At 46.8% G+C, this 21,209-nt stretch overlaps 2 protein-coding genes and 1 long non-coding RNA gene across 5 annotated transcripts; 2 read left to right on the plus strand and 1 right to left on the minus strand.

The window, feature by feature from the left end:
- The first annotated feature begins 229 nt into the window (after positions 1–229).
- Positions 230–2,411, plus strand: LOC310763156. Its single transcript, XR_014548519.1, has 2 exons — positions 230–461; positions 2,088–2,411. It is a non-coding gene; the product is annotated as an uncharacterized lncRNA (long non-coding RNA).
- A 554-nt stretch (positions 2,412–2,965) lies between these two features.
- Positions 2,966–11,207, plus strand: MORN4 (MORN repeat containing 4). Of its 3 annotated transcripts, none has more exons than XM_083616404.1 (6): positions 2,966–3,158; positions 4,236–4,340; positions 7,349–7,446; positions 8,198–8,312; positions 8,739–8,848; positions 9,120–11,207. In XM_083616404.1, exons 3-6 carry the CDS (start codon positions 7,380–7,382, stop codon positions 9,266–9,268), a joined length of 441 nt encoding a protein of 146 aa, XP_083472530.1. In that variant the 5' UTR covers positions 2,966–3,158; positions 4,236–4,340; positions 7,349–7,379; the 3' UTR covers positions 9,269–11,207. The 3 variants fall into 3 exon arrangements, with proteins under 3 accessions (XP_083472530.1, XP_083472529.1, XP_083472528.1); XM_083616402.1 differs by having other exon boundaries at positions 3,074–3,158; positions 4,236–4,344; XM_083616403.1 differs by lacking the exon at positions 4,236–4,340 and having other exon boundaries at positions 3,011–3,158.
- On the minus strand, positions 10,317–21,004 carry HOGA1 (4-hydroxy-2-oxoglutarate aldolase 1). The gene is made up of 7 exons (XM_083616401.1): positions 20,676–21,004; positions 17,403–17,531; positions 17,041–17,168; positions 15,199–15,333; positions 14,151–14,247; positions 13,639–13,772; positions 10,317–12,486 (listed from the first exon to the last, which is right to left on the minus strand). Exons 1-7 carry the CDS (start codon positions 20,929–20,931, stop codon positions 12,337–12,339), a joined length of 1,029 nt encoding a protein of 342 aa, XP_083472527.1. The 5' UTR covers positions 20,932–21,004; the 3' UTR covers positions 10,317–12,336.
- Between the last annotated feature and the right edge of the window lie 205 nt (positions 21,005–21,209).

The raw sequence follows: 21,209 nt of genomic DNA on the forward strand, positions 1-21,209 counted from the left end.
AAGCACAGCCCACATGGCACACCACATAACATTTGTAAGGGTCGCCTTTCATTGTGGTGAAAGCATCTCGTCCGTCCCACTCCTCCATTGCAAAGACACGCCCACGTGCACTGCACTGACCATCCCTTAGCGGTCTGTTGACTCCTTTCACTGCATTGTCACCATATTTCAATCCGTGTATATTTCAATCCGTGACTTTTTAAAAAAGCACACGGAGAAAGGTTTGCCATATCGGGTGCTCTCATTACAGTATACGCCTCTTGGTAACCTGTCCCTTCAATAGAGAGAACAATGCACGTCCCACTGTATGCTCTATAAACGACCCTGTCACTCCAGTAGTCCCAGGTGGACTGCACAGATCCTGGGAGATTCGTCGTGTTGACTTGCAGCAAAACAAACAAACAAAAACAAACCCAGTGATATCTTATGGCCTTTGAAGACAAACAGATTTATAAGTCCTGGTAGCCACAAAGGGGTACTTTCAAGTTATGTGAAAACTCATTAAAACCTAGCAAACCATCTTCACAATGGGAAGCTAAATGGATGCATAAAAATGGTATTGCATCATCTGTATATTCATGGTCTCTGTGAATTCACCCAGCTCACTTTATTCGGATGTAAAATAGACAAATGACAAATGACTAACTCCAATTGTAAGGCGGGAGCAGCTTTAAGAATTTGTCCTGACCGATTGAAGTGGTACCTTGGGTCACCTGACTGTTGTAATCCTCTGCTGCCCTTCCTGTTTTAAGATATTCCAAAGTTGAGAGAATGGCAGAGTGCATCATTTTAACAATGACACCTGCCATTCTGAAATGTTGGGAAAGAATGGCTATCACCATCTGCCAAACACCATTTGAACCACCACCATCTGGGGAGGTAAAAACTACCTATACTGTCAAAGGCAGTATGCTTCTCAATACCAGTTACTGGACACTGCATTGCACTCGGGTCCTGCTTGCAGGCTTCCCATAGGCAACTAGTTGCCCACTGTGAGAACATGATGGTGAACCAAGTGGGCCATTGGCCTGATCCAGCAGGTTCTTCTTAATGCTTTTCTGATGTTTAAACATGAAAACGGAATGGCTGTGTCTTTAAAAAAGAAAAACAGGGTTTTTGTACAGTTTGGATGCCTTTGCATAAGTATGTAGTCTGCTGACTTCTCAACAATCTGTGTTAATTTGACATTACAACAATGAAGTTATGGGCTGTATACTGCTCTCTCTCGCCCTCTCTTTTTCTCTTTGTGTGAACAATAGAGCAACAGTGGTGGTGTATCAAGCTGTTCTTCGGAGAAAGTGTGAAAAGATAGAGCCTTTGCATTCTAATTATCTAAGATATTTAACATAAAAACTTAGTAACACATGGGGATAGGGTAGTGTCACTTATCCTTGTCTGGTTGTATAACTAAAATAAGGAGTTATAGAGTGGAAGAAATGTATTTTCTTTTACCAAGCTAGGTTGGTTTAGCTATATGAAAGCTTAACAGCTTCAAATAATTATTCAACTAACAGTTATTCCAATACTTTGTATCCATTTTATATTTTATTCCTTTTAGCCTTTGTGGCCAGTATGGTAGGTATAATGCACTGAACAGAAAAACAGACAGAACTAATCTGGGCAGCACACATTCCATGATTCCAAGTCTCACACACCCAGCATGGAAAAGCAGTATTTATATGGAGAGCAAAACAAAGTGACTTATTGAATTTGAGATGAATGGGACAGAAGATTGGTCCCCTTGCTTATTCTTACACTACTGGCTACTCCCTGGATTGTGTGGTACAGACAGAAGTGACCCATAGCTTGTCAGTCTGGCTATCTATACTGTTAATTCTAGCCTAGAATTTCTAGGTCAATAGGAAGCTGAAGATGAATTTAAGACTTTGATCTCTCACCATGATATTTGCCTGACCTGTGCAATAAGTTTTCCAGTAGTAACAGATCTCAGGCTCCTCCAGTACCAGCAATCATAGTAAGTTTCCTTTAGTCCACCTGGTGAGTTGTGACCCACAACTAGGTCATGTCACAACCTAAGGTGGAACACACCAGCAATGTCAACATCCTTTTCCTTTTTTTAAAAAAAGTCAAATCCTTTTGGAAGAAGAGAAAAAAGAAAGGTTACGTCAAGAGTGCTGTTGCATTCAGGTCCTGCTTGTGAGCTTTGTGTAGGCATCTGGTTGGCTGCTGTGAGAACAGGGTGCAGTACTAGATGGCTTGATCCAGCACAGCTGTCATTAAGTTCTTATGCTATTGAAAACAAATGTTGTAGGGCAGAGAGGGCAAGGGTTGAAATAGGACATCTCATCCACTTAACCTTCATAAATTACTTTGTTGGACTGCTTTACTATCCCCTTTTATGGAATTGCATCAAACATATGAGCTTGAAATAAAATTCTACTTTGTTTTAATACTAAGAGTTGTGGTTTATTGTCTGCTGTGGGAGTGGATATTAAGCTCCCACTTGAATAGACAGATCAAGAGTACCTGATTTGCAAAAGCAGCACCATACATTTAGAGATGACACATTCCAAGTAAATAAAATTGTGACATAGCAAAAAAACCCCACCAAACATTTTAAATATATCATTCTTTGTTGCATTACAATAAACAAATGATACACAAACAACACACACTCCCCTGATTTCAGAAGTCTTTTTCTTTTCAAAGTAGCATCTGCTTCTTCAGATTTTCCCTTTTTTAAACCATGAATTATGTATTTTGAGGACAGCAACAGGAACTTGCCCTCAAAGGAAACGAGTATAGAAAGGCCTCAATATGGCAGCTCCTAGCCTGTGGTAGGAAGGAAAGAGAGAAGTCTTGCCCCTCACAAAGATGGCCGCCCTGTTAAAAAAAAATAGAAAAAGGAGGGGGGAACCCTCCTCGCCCTTCACAAAGAAGGCTGCTGTGGGAAGGGCGGGGGAGCTCAGCAGGGAGGCTGGGCAATGAAGAGGCGCGTTACTGCGGGTTGCCAGGGCAACAGCCAACAGCGTGCGCGGATGGTTCCTGGTGGGCGGTTGCCCTGGGTGGTGGGTGTGAGGGAAGCCTGGCATAACTGACGGAGCGAAAGGAGAGGAGTGAGGAGGAGGCGGCGGCCGATGGGGGGAGACCGAAGGGGTGTGGGGCTCGTGGCAGCTGCGGAGAAGCTCGGAGCGCAGGTGAGGGGCGCGGCCGTCGGGGCTGCCGCCCAGAAGGGCTGAGGGGAAGCGGTGCCTGGGCTGGGAGCCGCTGTGCGGAGGCTGCTGGGGTGGGTGGGCTACGGGGGCTTTGGGGTGCGCGGCGGAGGAGAGCGCCCACAAGGGCTGCGTGGCGAAGGGTGGTAGCGGGGGGCTGCCTGCAGCGGGTGCACGAGAGCCAGCTTGGCCCCGCCACCGTGGGTGCCATGCACCGTGCATGACCCCGGCGCTGAAATTTGTGGGTGCCCTGCCCCTTCCTGGGGAATTTTGTGGGTGCTGCTCGGGCACCCAGGGCCCTAAGGAGGTTGGTACCTATGATCGGGTGGCCGGAGTAGGGCATGGGCGTGGCTTCGCCGGGCGGCATGGCGTGACTTCAGCATCCTGCAAGGACCCGAATTCAGGGGCGAAGCTGTGAGAGTTGGGGGGTTTTGTTTCGTTTGTTTGGCGATTATGATTTTGCACCGTGGTGACTCGGGAGTGTTGAGGCTGCCTGAAAGGCATTTTGCCGCGGCTTGAAGAGCTGGAGCAGAGACATAATAGCGACACACTTCTCTCTTTGTAGCTGCCTTTCTGTTTTAATTGACTCATGCCAGGCTCCCGCTGCCCGGTAAGACGACCTGATGGTTACTGCCAAATTCTGCTGGTTTCCGAGTGGGTTGGGGTGTCCCTCTTCACAGCTTGAGAAACTGTTACACACGCCTGGTTTGCTGCTGCTGCAGAGCAGCTGGGATCGCTCTGCTCCAGCAATCTGTTGTAATTGTTTCCAGGGAAGCAACAGCCATCGCGTGGTCCCTCGGAGACTAGGCGAACCTCATCGCCTCCTCTGTAGCCCTCCAGCCAGCGCTGGTCATGAACAAGAAAATTCTTAAGTATATCTTGCCTTCCAAACGTGAACAGATTAAAGTTGTATTTTCATAAGGATGACTTTTTGCTCCAGTTATTTTGTTGGTTTGAGTGTCTTGGTAATTTGTGGTAAAAAGAGTAGTGATTATTTACATCTTGACATTTAATGCACCTTGAACCTCTTATATCTTCTTCTGTCTCCTGGACTTGTAACAGGTTAACTGCACTATTACATGACTTCAAGTCTAAGGCTAGCCTCAAATCTGGGCTCCGATTGTAGTGATGCTAGTTTCCCTGCTGTTCTACTACAGCAGCAGTTTGGTAGGTGAGCACTACCATGTATTGATTTGCTATCATTCACTGTAGACTTTGAAAATAAATTAACCATTCTTTATTTCCAAAACTAGGTGCTAGTCCATTGGGTCTAATGGGGCACTGCCCCACCAACCTCTATCTGCCCTCAGCCAGGTCCCACCTGCCTACCTTCCTACTTACCACCTGTCCAGGGCCATCAGCTTCCTCCTCCCTGGTCTCAGTGCTGCCCCTGTAGTATTCAGCAGGGAGGAGGATGGGGACAAAACTAAAATTAGTTGACTCTAGATTCCACCTATCTGCTGCCCCTGCTAGGGTAGGGTGTTTCTATTTGGAGAGGTCTGGGTTCTAGCGCTGCAGCATCTCCCTTTTCATCTAAAATCAAACGTAAGTTTTACTCAATGAAATTAACCGAAAGACCCAATGAAATTAATGAACATGACTAAGTTGAGTCTATTAACTTCAATGTACCAACTCTGAGTAAACCCAAGTTAAATACCACCCCTATTTGCTGTCTCCCAAAAGGTAGGCATTATCTTAGGTGGTTGCATTTCTGTCTTCCAGTAATACAAATTACACACGTTTCCCATTTCTCATTGCTTTCCTCTTTCCCACAGAGCTTCCAGGCAGCTCATGTCATTGCCTGCTGTGAGCTCATTGATGTAGTGTACATCCTTCCTTGCTCAAGGGGCTCCTTTCTCTTTCACTTGCCAGTTGTATATTCCAATTACAAAGATGCTGATATACAGCTGTTTTGTCCATTGTTCTGAATGTTGCCTGTGTGGAGTCCTTAGAGTTATGATTTGGTTGAAATTGATAGGCAACACTTTTGATATAAGACTAGCTCTGTACAATATGGAATTCATTGCCACAGGATTCTGTAATGCCCACTAGCTTGCATGCCTCTAAAGAAAAAAAAGAGAACGAACGAACGAAAGAAAGATAGAGGTTCTGTCTGTTTGGGTTTACAATGTATGATAGCCAGAAGCACATCCTCCAATGTTTCAAAATGTCACGTCTTACTGAAGGAGGAGGAGTATAGTTTGGGAATTCTAATCGATCCAGCTCTGTCTCCGGAGGTGCAGGTGTCTGCAAGTCAGTAGTGCCATTCCTGTACCAGGATACTTTGACCACAGTTGTCCATGCATTGGTAATGTCACAGCTAGATTACTGCAATGCAGTCTATGTGGGGCTACCCTTGAGGCTGCTTCAGAGGCTGCAGCTGAGGCAGAATGAGACGGCTAGATTGCTGACGCAAACTACCACCTCTATATGACTCCCTACTTGTGCAATTTGCTTTGGATGCCAGTCTGCTGTTGAACCAAGTTCAAGGTATCGCTTCTGATGTACAAGGCCCTATGTGGCTCAGGACCAGGTTACTTGAGCAACCACCTCATCTCTTACACACCCAGTAGGTTGCTGTGGTTGGTGGAAGGTCTTCTGTAAGTTCCAAAGATTTCAGAAGCCTGCTGCGCCGTAACTCAGATCAGGGCTTTTAGGGCTTTGAGATTGTTGTTTAGATGAAGATTAATAAATCAGTGATGATAATAATAATAACAATGTCATTTTATATATTTCTTACTTTATTTCATAAAATTTATTCACCACTTGGTTGCAAAAAAACAAAACAAAAAACACCCTCAAGGCAGTTTAGAACAACATGGTAATGATTTTATTATTCAGCCCCTCCCCTTCCCTTGATCTGCCCTTGACAGCTCCTTACATTTTTTAAAATGTAACTTGTCTTCCTGGACAGAGCCAAGTGTAGATGGATTTGAACAGTAAACTTTCCTTCTGGCTATCCTTGCTTAGCCTGGCACAAAGGTTTCTGCCCTTGCCAAGCCATGGAGAGTTCTAGGCGGGTGTTTGGAATACTAAGCAGGGAATTCAACATGTAGGTTCTGCTAGTTGCTTTAGGACCTGTCAAACAGTAAATAAATGGGGGAGATGACATACATTAAAATACCCACCATCCATCTGCATGTAGTAAACATGTAGTACAAAGGGGCCTGGGCACTTTGCAGTTCTACTAGTCTCTTGCTGATAGTAGGAGGGGGGAGATAGCAGCGTTTAATGCTGAAAACTGCCTGAATAAGCCTCTGAGATAGGAAGCACCAGGCTGGGTCCCCATCTGGGCTCCACACATGAATGTTTCATGGAGGTAGAGCCCTTTGTGCTGGAGCTGCATTTGAGTCTAGTCTGGTGAAAAAAACCCAAGAAGAAATAGCAACGTGAGCCATAAGGCTTGAATTTCCTGTGGAAAGAATGGATACGTTTGTCTGGTGGAGGCAGGAAATTGCTCTGTGTGGCACTGATGTGGAGAAATAGGGCAGGAGTCTGCAAAACACATATATGCCAGGTCAGCTCTGGGAGCTGAGCTCCTGTGGCTTAAGCCTTGTGTGTCCTTCCCTACTAAGGTAGGATACCCTATTTTGGGGAGAACATGTGTTTGAGAGTTTTGCTCCTGCATACTGAGTGTGTTGTGTAGTAGTTAGAGTATCAGACAAGGACTAGGAATACCTAAATTCCAATCTTGGCTCAGCTCATGAAACTCATTGGGTGACTTCAGCCCATTAATTTCTCTTTCTTTCTCTCTGTTTAACCTACCTTACAGGATTGTTGTGAGTATTTTGGGGGGGGGGAGACATGCTGTCCCAAGTCCCTTGCAGGAAAGACGGGATAAAAACTTAGAGTTCCTTATTGGATTGGGGATAACAAAATGGAATTATACTACCTTTTAATAAATATGCCAGTACAGTATAGACTGTTCAGAGTTCATACTGGTGGCCAAGGAAGGAGAGTCCACAACCTCCCTAGGGAGACCATTCCACTGTCAAACAGCTCTTACTGTCAGAAAGTTTTTCACATGCATGTTGCTCATACTGCATGGATCCAAAACTGGTGGGTGTGGCTTTCCTGTCTCCTCAGCTTGCTGTACTTCTCCCTAGTTTCTGAAGTGCTCTTCCTCCCCATAGGCATCTTATCCTGCTTTCAAACTCCTGCATCTTTTCTTGCAGCTGTTGTCTTGCCTTCTTGAAAGCTGACACCATGACCTTGACCAAGGGCTCCTTCACCTACTCCAGCGGGGAGGAATATTGTGGGGAGTGGAAGGAAGGTGAGTGAGGCTGGCCAAGGGCAGAGTGGGGTCCCCTCATTGAGCCAAGTACAGGGGACGGTGTCTGTTCTTGGCGGACTGCATATAACTTCCTCTCTAGGGGCCAAACTACACATTACATTACCTGTATGGCTGTGCCTTTAAGTGCAGGGGGCTTTATCTGGACTGGGACCACAGCATGTGGAGAAGGAACTACAGCTCCTTATATCCTGTTGTGGTCCCAACCTCCTCTCCCAGGTAGTGCTCTCTGCTCTGGTCCCACAAGGGCTCCCATCAAGATATGGAGAGAACAAGGAACCTCTTCTTGGCCACTGTATCCCATTGACTGGCAGTTGTTTATGTGTGGTGGTGGATGGCAAAACTTGTTCTTTAGGAACATGCATGTGATATATTGGAGACTCTGAGATCCTTCACTGGCTGCACAATCAAACTTAGCAACCTTGAGGTCCACAAAGCCCTTTAGGAACGATATTGTGTCTGCACTGTGAGTCTCTGTATGAATGCATACTAAGCTCCAGCATGCCTTGTGGATGGTAGAAGGAACAAGCAACAGCAGGGGTCTGTTACATTCTTTCTCTGTAAGACATATTAGCCAGCATGACCTCTACCACTGCCCACATACTATTCCTTTTGTCCCTTTTTTAAATTAAAAGTGCCACCATAGATTTCATTGATTTGTTGCTAAATGGGCACCATGGTTCCCTTTTTGACAACTGACAAAAGAGCAATACCGCTTGTTCTCCCTGCCTAGGGCGCCGGCATGGTGTTGGGCAGTTGACATTTGCTGATGGCAGCATTTACCTGGGACACTTTGAGAATGGTCTCTTCAATGGCTGTGGGGTGCTCACTTTTGCAGATGGCTCCAGGTGGGTACAGGGCTGGGGGCACACACTGTTCTAGGCTTGCATTTGGTGCATGTGCATGACCTAAGCAGCCCCAAGAAAACAAGAATAAAAGGATGCTCTGTGGAGCAGGCTGCTCTGCTGTGTTGTTGGACTTGGAAGAATGTCTATTCCTTGCTATGCCTCGCATGAAGACCTTTTTGTATGTGAGCATGCCTCTGTGATTCAGAACCATAAGCAAGCACTTCTTTGTCTTGGCTGTTACACCATCCTCATCCTAGGTTCTCTGTAGTCACTGCGATTACTACAGACTCAAGTTTAAAGAGCTCCTTAGTGATGCCTCTTTGGCTCTTTGCCTTCTGTCCAGAATACTGTGTTCCTCCTGGTGTTTTAAGTTTCTGGCTGTATGCCATAGTACATTATCCTTACACAATCCTATTATTGACGCAGGTACGAAGGGGAGTTTGTACAGGGAAAATTCAACGGCGTTGGAGTCTTCACACGGTATGACAACATGACCTTTGAGGGAGAATTCAAGGGTGGACGTGTTGATGGCTTTGGTGAGTACTGCAAACTCCTTGTTTGGAGTAGCCAAGCAGCAACACTGATCTTCTAGGGCTAAATCTATTTTGGAAGGACGGCTGCAGTGTGGGATGGGGAGAAGTGAGAACTAGGCAAACACCATCCTCCAAAGCACAGTATAGGCTGACATATACCCCAGTGCCTCGTCTCTGCATTCTCAGCCCTCCTGAGCTGAAGTCTTGCAAGTCTGATCCTCTGCCTTGAGCCCTGCATCCCTGCTGAATAATAATGTTTTGTTTTCTTCCAAAGGGCTTCTGACTTTTCCTGATGGCTCTCACGGAATCCCCCGCAATGAAGGCTTCTTTGAGAACAACAAACTCTTGCGACGGGAGAAGTGCCAGGCAGTGGTCCAGCGCGCTCAGAGTGCCTCTAAATTGGCGCATGGCCTCACAGCATGATGGGTGCAAGCTCTAAAGCACCCTACCCCAGGACTCTCCCATGAAACTGCAGCTCAACCTGGGGGTTGGCAGGAGTGTGGAGTGCAGGAGTCACAGAGACAGACACCATCTCTAGGAGGTAGATGATCCCACATCAGCCCTGATCAGGTGGGCAGCCTACCCAAGTCACTTCCTTAAAACAGCCTGGCCCCTATAGTGTAATCCGGTGCCAAACCTCAACTTATAGAGCCACTGTCCCCTGCCAAACAGAGAGTCTGTCACTCCTGAGGCTGTGGCATTCCTTTGTCAAGAGCATTCTCCATAGGACAGTCTTCTAGTGCCCCAGTTGCGGTGGGAACGGCGGGGTGTGTGTGTGTGTTACTGCTCCCACCACCACCTTAAAGGCACAAGGAGTGACTCACTAATGCTTAGACATCATTTTACCTTTTTCTTAGCTTGAGACTAATGCAGCTGAGAGTTCATGAGATTAGATGGGTTGGTCTTCAGTGTTCAAGGGAGAAGTTGGAACTTGCATTTAGCACAGCTTCCTGTCGCCCTCCACAGCTCTAAACCTCTGGTTCTCTCTCTTGTCGCTTCAATGGGGTTCTTCGTTCCTTTTATTTATTTATTTATTTATTTTTAATGCAAAAATGGAAAATTTATATACTGCAGAATTCTAGACCTTCTGAATGTGCCTTTCCCCGATGTTGTACATCAGCCCAAAGAAGGAGACCTGAGCTGCAATGCCTGCCATCCTTTAGGCCCTAGAGTATATCTGGGACGCACTGCCATTGCTTTCTGCCACTGCTTTCTGATGCTTTATCCAGTTCACTTGGGCCATTCTCACTGTGAGTATTTGGATTGCCTCTTGGGTGAAAGTCAGCTTTTCTCCCTTATATAAGGTCTGTGCTCCTTGACCCGGAGGGAGAGATCTTCCAGAGCTGTTGCATGGCATCCATGCACCATAGTGCCATAGACACAGGGCTGCGTGTATTCTGCCCTTCAAAAATGACAATTCTGTACAAAGAAAAGCTGAATTCTGCAACATATATAAATTACACGGAAATAATTGGCATATAATTATTTATTTTGCATGATTTCTGCTTTTGCTAGTAATAGGAAAAGGCAAAAGTGCTTTGGAGAGCACTAATGCCATATCTCTTGAACACCTGTGCATCCCCTAACTCTCTCTTCCAGTTTCTCAGAATTTATCAGGCATTGCCTGAATGCTTTTAAGCCTATCTTTTGCTGCCTTAATGGCTAGAAATTTGCTTTAAAATATACAACCGATTCTCATGATGCTGACTGCTGTGTCCAATATTGTTGAATGCAGTCACAGAGAAATGACATACACACAGCCCTGTAGATACCCAAAAGAAGTGGTGTCCATCCCCATTTTGTCCACTAGGTCCAAAGAGGTGGTTGCACTGAGATCTGGTAATGCTGTGTAGCTCTTTAGGAGCATTTTGGTAGGGGAAGTAAGTGAGCACTGGAGCCTTCAAAAACTTGAGTGTGTGCAGGGCATCCCTAATACATTTGCATGCAAAGCTGGGGCAATGACGTGGAAGAAAAGAAACAGCTTCTGGGAGGGTCCTCGCAGGCTGAATGGAAATATAGGGCTGGGCTAGCAGAAGGGGAAAGCTAGCTGTGGGATATCAGCCTGTGAAATGATGGGCTGGGGGGTTGAGTTGGGGCTGAGTGGCCTTTGAAGAGCGACTTAGTTTCTACCCAGCCACTTTGTGTTTCTGTGCACTGAAAGTAAACATGGGATTGTTTTGAGACTGGGGGGTGTTCTTAGCCAAGCATTGACCTGCATGGTGTGTGTCCCTAAGTGCCATGCTGGAGCCTCTTGTTACCAGCCCACCTCCACACTGAATGTCTGCATGTCAATGCCACCCTCGTGCCTTTTGTGTCTCTGCCCATGTAAGGGCCTTGGCCAAATAAACAGTTGCTGAATCTCCGCCTCCATGTCTTTTTTCCCCTATTGGAAGGATGTAACGTATCAGCAAGGGTGGGCTGGTGTGCATGCTGTAATAGCCTTTCTAATCATCTTTATGTGGGGAATACAGCAGCAGGCACACTCAGCTCTGTATGCTGCTTTTGTTTTGTGCAGACAATCCATGTTTCCCTCCTTTGGTTCAATGCACAGCTCTGGCCTGAAACTATGCGGGTTTCACCATTTATTCAGTTACTCTGTTTCCCCTTTGCAAGCAGAGTGTACCATTACTGAGATAGTAGACGGGGCAAAGCATTTTTACCTGGAAAACATACTTTTCTAAAGATTAATTCCACTCCATGCTATCTTTGTCACTGAGGGCAAGAGACTCAGTCCCGGGAAGCAGTATCTTGCAAATAAAGCATCTTCCCTGTTAAAAGGTGCTTCCTAGTTGGTGAACTAACCAACCATGAATCTATGGATCAAACAAATATGGCTTCACCCTCTTCCATTCTTACACACCTTGTGAATTTGCAGTTGGTCAACACCTACTGACTTATGGAAGTAGGCCATGTAGTCATGCAGCAAACTCCTTTGACATCACCTTGGAAGATTGTAATGATGGGGAGTAGGTGGATAAGACACCTATTCCCTTCCAGATATTGTTGGACTGCAACCATTGGCAGACTGTGGTAGTTTTAATTTTGCTGGCTCCAGCTGTTATCCAGACCCCCTTGGGAAAGCAAAGGACATGGGGTCTTCTTTCTTTCTCGTCAGCTGGGGGAGCAGGGAAAAGGAAGTCAACCTGAAAGGATAGTGCCTCGGGCACTCAAATGTTAAATGGGCCCCAAATGGTCAATTTGATCCAATAGATAAGTACCCCAGCTAAGGACAAATTTGGCGATTCCAAGCAGGAAGGGTTAGAACCTTTATGAGAAGGCTTACTTGCCCATTTGAAAACCTTTCTGGCATCTTCCTTATGCTGTTTCACTTGTAATAATACTTTGGTTTTCAAACATGCCAATGAACGGTGTAGGTTGAATGAGCTGTATTTTAGTAAGCTGCAGGATATGAAATTCGAGGCTTAATTGGATGGCAATATGCCTGCTGCCCATTTCAAGGTTCCGACCATTGCCTGGAACAGCTTCGTCTTTCAGAGCCATCCATTGGAGCTGAAATCCTGACGCAGCTCCCTCACTTGGGCCTCACTTAGCGGGAGCAAGGGAGAGCGACAGAAGCCCCCATTTAAACCAAACCATTCCATGGCCTGTTTCAGGCCTGGGACTCCAAACTTGCTTGTTACCTGTGGAAAGAGAAACAGTGCAGGGCACTCAGAACTGCTCTGTGGCCAACAGTGTGGCAGAGGTGTACGTGACCCCCCTTTTCCTACAAACATCACTCAGCTCTAGGCCTGCAGAAACTGAAGAATTGCACCATCAAGGACTTGTCTGTGGTCACAGAATGTCCAGAACATTAGACATGGGGAAGTGTTATGACCCAGGAATTCCTGTTTGACACTTAATCAATTCAGGCAAGGAGGTAATGGTGCAGATCATACTAAGCGTGAATGTTTGAAGTCAACAGTGTATGTGCATTTGAAGAAGCGGTTGGTTAATTCTTAAACTACATGAGGTCTAATAAAGTACTACTAGTACAAGGATATACAGTAAGCTTACAACTTGCGCTCACTTATGCAATTGCAATCTTACACAGGTGGGGGGGGAATAAATTAATACATGGAGAACTGGGGAAACTGTTCTCTGCTCTTCATTTATTTATTTATTTATTTATTTATTTATTTATTTATTTTCCCCACCCATGCACCCAGCAGGTTTTCTTTGCTTATCAAGCTTCGGGAGGGAGGTGCAAGGGCTCCAGAGGATTAGTACTAGAATTACAAGCTCCAGATATGTTTCTGAAATTATTAAATGGAGCCAAAAAGAAACTGCCAAAAAATAAAATAAAAATTCACAGTTGCATATCATGCTTTTGCAAAATCCAGAAGATTGTAGTGTGAATAAGTCACGGGTTTTGCCAAGAAAAATCCAAAGCATGGCTGACGTTCCCAAAATTGTCACAAAAATAAAAATGGAATGCTGAGATGGCTCAGAACACTGACGCTGACGCAGAATAGGACAGGGCAAAGTGGGAGAAATGTAAGACCAAAGGGGAAGCAATCAAACACAATTGCTTGGTCATACTGCTGACCCCTGAAGCAGATAACCTCTGCTTCAGGAAATATGGTTTGCAAAGGATGGGGAAGGATAGGACTTGACCCACAGCCTCTGCTGCAAACCATGAGCACATGAGCAACAACTGTATGTTGTTCTAGTGGGAGCTCCACCAAAGCAATTGCCTCTTTTCCAGTTGGGCCTTTTCCTCCCCATACATTCCCAAGGAAGTGGGGTGTTCCCACTTCTTACGTCCCACTTTCCTCCCGTTTTCTGGCTCTTACCGCAATGTTAGGCTCAATGAGTCGGTGCTGCAGTGCACGGGCCTCATCCCAGCTTCCAGCACAGCACAGTTGCTCAAGCTGACAGACTGGAGAGCCAAGCACGTTGGCAAGGGCACAAATCCCTCCAGCAGCACCTGGAGCAAGGAGCATAGTTCCATCAAAAAAGAATAGGGCACCTAGGCAGTGAAACGGGCATCTTTGCATGATACACACACCACTTCCCCAGCATTCTTTCGCTCTCTGCTCATTTCAAACTAGCAAAGCCTGGACCAAATGTTGGGCTCCCTGTAGCAGCTTCCAACCCAAGGAAGGAAGGAAGGAAGGAAGGAAGGAAGATAGATCATACTCTGCTCAAGGGTAACCAAGTTGGAAAATGCTTTTTTAATCTCTTGACAAATGTTATAATGCACACCCTAGGCTACTTTGTAACCCTTCCCCATGTCCTGAAACAGCCATCCAGCCACTCTCTCCAGAACTGCCCCGTATGGACATCAGCTCCCAATATCACCTACCTACAATGTAACTGGCCAGCAGAAAACCAGCTGATCCTGCCAGTACCTGGAAGTCCTCATGCTGGGTCCTGTGGACAAGCAGTCCGAGGCGGGTGATCTGGCAAGAGATGGGATCGCTTGATAGGGGAGGACAGCAGTAGGCATCCATCAAAATGAGGGGGCAGCAGTTGACGCTGACAATGAAATCGCTGCTCTGCTATTGCTTTATTCATGTCCCCTTTAAGCTACCAGGCAGCTCCTGGTCTTAAGAAGAGCATCAGCCCCTACAGCAACTCCCCTCTTTTTGCCTCACTTATCTAATGCTCTACCTACAATGGGCGATCTCAACATCAAGTGGGGAGGGATGGATGGACTATGCTACTATTAAGCAGAGGGTAGTAGTCTAAGGTCACATGGTGCTGTCACATTGTTAACAGCACAGCCTGCCTAATTCCTGGGTAGACGAGAGACCCACAAAGGTGGCGCTGAAGTTTTGGGAAACAGAGATAGTGTAATACCAAAAGGAGGTGAAATACACTGGTAGAATCACCACTGAAGGTCTGGGTTCAGCAGAGATCACAGCCGCTTTCCAGTCACATATCTCCTGATGGATTTGTTGGGGTAAGCAAATGGAGCTGTTTTATTACTGAAACGGCTGATTCCATAGCTCTACTGGCAGGATGGGCCACAGTTTGAAAGTGTCTGCGTATGAGTGTTTAAGCGTTTAGGGTTATTAAAGAGAGCACAAAACCTTTGCATCAGTTTGGAGGGGATCCAAATTTTGGGGGTTACACATTAACGAAGCTGATGAAAAGTAAGAGTGTGAGGAAACTGCCACCTGGCTGTGTCCTGAGGTGGAAAACAGCCTTAAGCTGTGGGAAATGATTACTTCAAAGTTAATCTTTCAATACTCTAGGAGGAGGGGCATGCTCCAGATCCCCCTGTGGGCCATTAGCTTCCTTAAGAGGGCCAATACTGACAGGACCTCCAACTCAGATTCTTGCCAGCACCCCAATATGCGATCGCAACCCGCTTTGTCTCAGCACCCGGCCTTTCCTCTTTCACTCACATTGCCACCACTGTCCTTGATCCCCACAATGTTGGGGTGCTGTGCTAGGCTGAGCACCACATTGGTGGGCAGCTCCAGATTCGTATTGGCCGGGACACTGTAGAGTATCACAGGGATTGGAGATGCTTCAGCTACCTGAGGACACAAAATAGCATGATAGTGGCACATGGGGAAACCCACATGTAGACCGCGAGAAGCCTCCACACAGCAGGTTACCCTTCAAAGACTGGTTCACATGCTTCCTTTCACATAGTAAAATCCATGTCAACCCCAGTCATCCCCTTGCTGTGGCAGATCTTGTATAGATACACTTACTATGTGTGCTGTTACACTTATTCGCCAATGTTTTCACTGGGACTGGACAGGTCTGGTTTTTTTAAATTCTCAGTCATGCAGAGCGTGAAGCAATACAACAAACCTGTGGCCATGCAGATGATGCAGGACTACAACTCCCATCATCCCTGACCACTGGGACATGCTGGCTGGGGATGATGGGAGTTGTAGTGGTGACACAGGTTTCATCATCCCTGCAACAAAATGCTCATTTTTCTGGGCTATGTTTCTCTACTCTTTCAACACAGCAATGTTAAACAAGACTTGCAGCCCTAACATGGCAGCCAGTGGCTCCCAGGCGGTCCTAAGTGTCTGCCAGCATCTTTTGACTTGGGGAACCATTTAACTCTTTTCAGTACCTGCTTAAAACATTCTTGTCTACCCAGGTGCTTAGAAAGTTGAGGTAATTTAATCTGCTTTAGTATTTTAACTCTTTTATGTTTTAAAGCAAGGGACGCGGGTGGCGCTATGGGTTAAACCACAGAGCCTAGGACTTGCTGATCAGAAGGTCACGGTTCGAATCCCCGCGATGGGGTGAGCTCCCGTTTCTCGGTCCCTGCTCCTGCCAACCTAGCAGTTCAAAAGCACGTCCAAGTGCAAGCAGATAAACAGGTACCGCTCCAGCGGGAAGGTAAACGGCGTTTCCATGCGCTGCTCTGGTTTGCCAGAAGAGGCTTAGTCATGCTGGCCACATGACCCGGAAGCTGTACGCCGGCTCCCTCGGCCAATAAAGCAAGATGAGCGCCACAACCCCAGAGTTGGCCACGACTGGACCTAAAGGTCAGGGGTCCCTTTACCTTTACCTTACGTTTTAAAGCATAGCTGTAAACCTTTCTTGGTTTTTTTTTTTAAATCTTTTTGGAAACCGATTTTTTTGTTTTTTACAATCATGTGGTGTATAAATTTTTATGAAATAAATAAATAACGTCTCATACACAGGCTAAATAACTAATACTCAAAGGTCAGTCTCACTCCAAGGAAGAACATTGTGATAATGAAAGGGAACTCGACCTGGAAGAAGCAAGTCAAGTGTTTATTCATTCTGATTTATGGGTACCCTGCTCAGTAGCTGTGGAGATATAGCACATGTTTCATACCACACCGAACCCTGCAAATGAATCATCACTGATCTGAATTAGACACAGAGAATGACTATTTAATATACAGATCTTTGTTCTAAAATTCAAGGTAGCTAGAGACCAAATGCTCTCTCTTTTCAAACCCACATCTTTTACTTTCTCAAATAAGCTTTTTACTTTCTGAATAAATACTTTTTAACCCAGGCAAACACTGGTGCCTGCAATAAAAACCCTAAGCACCTGAAGGAGAAGTTGCACTTGAATTCAGAATTAAAGGTATTTATTTTAATTGCATTTCTATTGAAAATCCACTCATGCCTGCAACGTCAACCAACCTGTAATACAAGCTACCATCATCTTGGTACCATCTCAGCCTTCCCCCCAGTCCCTGTGGCTCTGACCAGAGAGATGCCTGCACTGCATCCTTCACCTGTTTGTAATGATGAATCAAGGCTGCACTGGTCATGCTTCCCCGGAAGTAGCAAGGCGTCACCACGAGGGCAGCATCTGCGCCCTTATCAGCCATTTGTGCTGTCATCTCAATGGTGCCCCGAGTTGCTAAAGGAAGGAGGAGAAAGAGGATAAATGGACAAAAATAATAAAAGGGTTTTAAGAGGCCTGTGGGACCAAAGGATGGGCTCAGTGAGATTAAGAGGCTCCGAGAACCAGAGGTGGAATCAGGGGATAGAAAGTGCCTATATAAGATAATTGCTCAGCTCTAGCATCTTAATTCAGGATGTGGTGCAGCTGGAGAATGGCATCCTCTGGCCCCATCCCCTGTATGCTGCTCACATTCACATCCGGTCCCAGCCAGCAGGAGCTTATCCTTGGGCATAGCTTGGCGCACCCGTCTCACCACTTCCAGGCGTTCTTGTTGAGTCAGGTAGGGAAATTCCCCATTGGAACCCTGCACCACAAAACCTGCAAAAAGACAGAGAGAGAGTTGGCAATGGGAACTCAGCCATTTTCATTTCAAGAGTTTATGTTCTGCTTTTAAACAGAAGGACCCCAAAGCAACAGAGAAACACCAAAACCTAAAATCACGATACAGTAGTACCTCGGGTTAAGTACTTAATTTGTTCCAGAGGTCCGTTCTTAACCTGAAACTGTTCTTAACCGGAAGCACCACTTTAGTTAATGGGGCCTCCGGCTGCCACCGCGCCACTGGAGCACGATTTCTGTTCTCATCCTGAAGCAAAGTTCTTAACCTGAAGCACTATTTCTGGGTTAGCGGAGGCTGTAACCTGAAGCGTATGTAACCTGAAGCATATGTAACCTGAGGTACCACTGTATAGATAGGTAGATAGATGATAGATGAATGAAAGAAGAGGTGCCAGAACTCACCATGAACATCTCCCTTGCTCTCTTATAATCGCAATGGCACCCAACTGAGTTCTGGCAAGTTCTGGCTGAAAAAAAGCGCTCTCTCTCTCTCTGTGTGTGTGTGTGTGTGTATAGCTAGCTAGCTAGCTAGCTAGCTAGCTAGATAACATGATAAAATGTAAAACAAATGAGCATGAACAAAACAAGCCCAAATAGCAGTAGAAAACAATAAAGCAGCAGTGAATAAAACTAGACGAACTAGGAGTGGAGTAGGAACCCTGATGAATTTTTTAAAAGTGTTAACCTGTAATTTAAACAATAATTGTGCAAAAAGGACTCCATAAATCTGCTTGAGGAGGGTGCCAACACTGAGGTTTCCAGTGTTCCAGGCATCAGTCTAGCTCATGAAGTGTGCCTCCAGGGGTAAAGTCAAACCACTGGAGAATCACAACGCCTGCTGTGGCTGCAGAGACTGGTAACTCGTAACTGCTTCCTCCTAGCTGCTGTAATTTGAGCCTATTGGAGATTTGATGAAGTCTTCAAAGACAGCCCCACATCGAGCACATGACAGTAGTCTAACCAGGATGTTACTGGAGCTGAAGTCTGGTGATCTAAGAGTGGGCTTGGCCACAAAGTCAAGAAGGTGGTAAGTAGCCAACCAAATGAAGACTCCTGTCTCACAGCTATAACAACAGTTGAGTTACAGAAGCTTTCTACTCTTGCCTGCCAAACCATGTCCAAACCCCCAGGAGAAGAAAATCATGCTGGGCAGCATTACTGACTTCTTCCTGGCAGGGCTCCCGTGCCTTTAGCAGCTGCATTTCAGACAGAAATCCAACAGGTAAGGCTACAAAAGCAGGGATGGGGAACTGTCAGCAACATAGTAACTACACTGGAAAAGGGCAATCACTGTATTTGGATAGGTGGTGAACCAAGACCCTTTAGGAAAGAATGCCTGGGCATGTGGAATCCAGGAAGTATGGCAGCCGGTTACTGGTAGGGTATCCATGCAAAGTTGTCCTCTGCTAGTGAAGACTAGGACAGCATCATTGGGGGGAGGGGAAGGAAAAATACGCCAAAAATGCAGGTTCCTCCCCCATCTCCTGCAGAGCAGCGGACGAAGGCCAAAGTTCGTGCGGGCAGCCATGTGTGTCTTTGAAGAAATAGCATAGTTGACAATTCAGCTGTGTACCCCTTTCCTATTTACTGGAAAAGGTCCTGGTGGATGAAACAAGTAAATGGAAAGCTTGGTTTTGCTCTGTTAAATTGTCACCACTGGAGAAGTAGCAGTGCTAGCTCTGAAGGACCTTTCAGCACAGTATGTGCATCCAGCACACACACACCCTCCAGCTGGCTGCGGATAACTGTGCCTACAATACAGTGAAACCACTTGCTTATCCATTTTTCCTGCAAAACGTTCTGTGCCTTTATCAGCTTCAGGGCAGAAGGTCTAGCAAGACATGTTGCATTTCTGTGTATCAGGTAGCTCTTAAAGGCATTGAGATTTTTTTTGTTTCTCTTTCCAGAGTTATAGAGAAGGGGGCCCCAGTTCACTGTGAACCTGCCCTCCAGGATGCAACAAGACCCCCACAAATCTGTTTGGAGAGGATATTCCAAGATGGGGTCCTTATCCCTAGCTACCTTACCATTGAATGAAGAGCAATTCCTCTCAAAGAGCTACACTTTGCAGAGCTCCCCCATGACGAGGGATTTGTCTTAAACCATTCTGGAAATACAGTGGTACCTCAGGTTAAGAACATAATTTGTTCTGGAGGTCCGTTCTTAACCTGAAACTATTCTTAACCTGAGGTACCACTTTAGCTAATGGGACCTTCCACTGCCGCCGCGCAATTTCTGTTCTCATCCTGAAGCAAGGTTCTTAACCCGAGGTACTATTTCTGGGTTAGCGGAGTCTGTAACCTGAAGCATCTGTAACCCGAGGTACCACTGTAGTAGCTCTGGGAGGAGAACAGGGGTCTCCTAAGTACTCTTAGGAAGGCCTGCACAGCCATTGGGTAGGGTGAGGTCACTGCCTCAGGCGGTGAAAGCCCTGAGGCAGCATTTTTGTGGGTCTGTCCCACCACCATCCGCCAGTGAAGTGGCACCAACACCAGTGCAGACTTGGGGGGAGATTGCACAGATTTCAGGCAAGATCTCACTGAAATTGTGTGAGATCTCATACAATTTTTGCCAGATCCCGCTGGAAATTGGCACGGCTTTGCCCAAAATCAGTGCCAATGCCAGCACTATTTATCCAGCCATGGGCAGACTGGAGTAATCTTTCGTAATACAGCGCTCTGTGTGAAGCCTAAATTGGGTGCCCCAAAACTGATCTTCTCAATTATGGATTTTTTTCTGTTTTGCACCTCCTTGGCTCAGCACCCTGTGGGGGGATTCCAGCGCTGCTCCAGTGGGGATGGGAGGGCAGGTGGCAGCGGGGTAGGGCAGCATGTCTCCTTTCGCCTCAAATGACTAAACGGGAGGCGCTGCCCTTCACTCTCTGCACCTCTAGCCAACGACAGCTCTCAGGATTATTTGGGGGGAACGATGACTGTTCCAAGTGGCATCATAGCGCTTTAAATGAATGGTGTGGATGTGTAGTCAACAGCGTTGCCAACGCCCCCGGAACCCCACAGGAACAAACTGCGACCTACAGTTTCCGTCTCCAGAAAGTACAAAGTTGCTGCAGCATCCGCCCTCTCCACTCTCCGCCCGGTGCTCTACCCCTCCTGCCGACCCTACCTCGGAAGGGAATCCCGGAGTAGAGGCGCAGGTTCTCCTCCAGCCGGCTGTAATCCACCTCTCCCTGCGAGGTGAACGGGGTGGCCAGGGGCGGGTAGATGCCCCGCAGGTCGAGGCGCCGGGAGGGTGTCGCTGCCGAGGCCCCCGCGGCAAACCTCCTGGGCGCGCTGCCCGCCCCAATCCCCGCGGGGCGCAGGCCAGGGCCTTTCTGCCACTGCAGGCGCAGGAGCCGCGCAGCCACAGCCACTCGCACCATGGCCCTGTCGCGACGTAGCGCTGCGCCCTGTGGGAGCTGCACAAGGCTTGATCGGGGGCGGGGAGAGTTGGCGAAGTCCGCGCCGTAGGCGTGGGGTGGGAGTCCAAGCAGATCGGCCTCGCCGCACCATGAAACCCTTATCAAACCCGAAGGGAGGAGCGGAGGAGGCGCGCTGGTTTGCAGCGGCTCCGTCAGCTGGATCCTGATAGGAAGCTAAGTCGTATGCCCTGTTTCTAAACTTTGCAGGTGCAGAAAGTATGGAGAGTGGAATTGTTCAT

The sequence above is a fragment of the Podarcis filfolensis genome, assembly GCF_964270895.1.
Source record: "Podarcis filfolensis genome assembly, chromosome: 5".
In the NCBI taxonomy this organism is placed as follows: Eukaryota; Metazoa; Chordata; class Lepidosauria; order Squamata; family Lacertidae; genus Podarcis; species Podarcis filfolensis.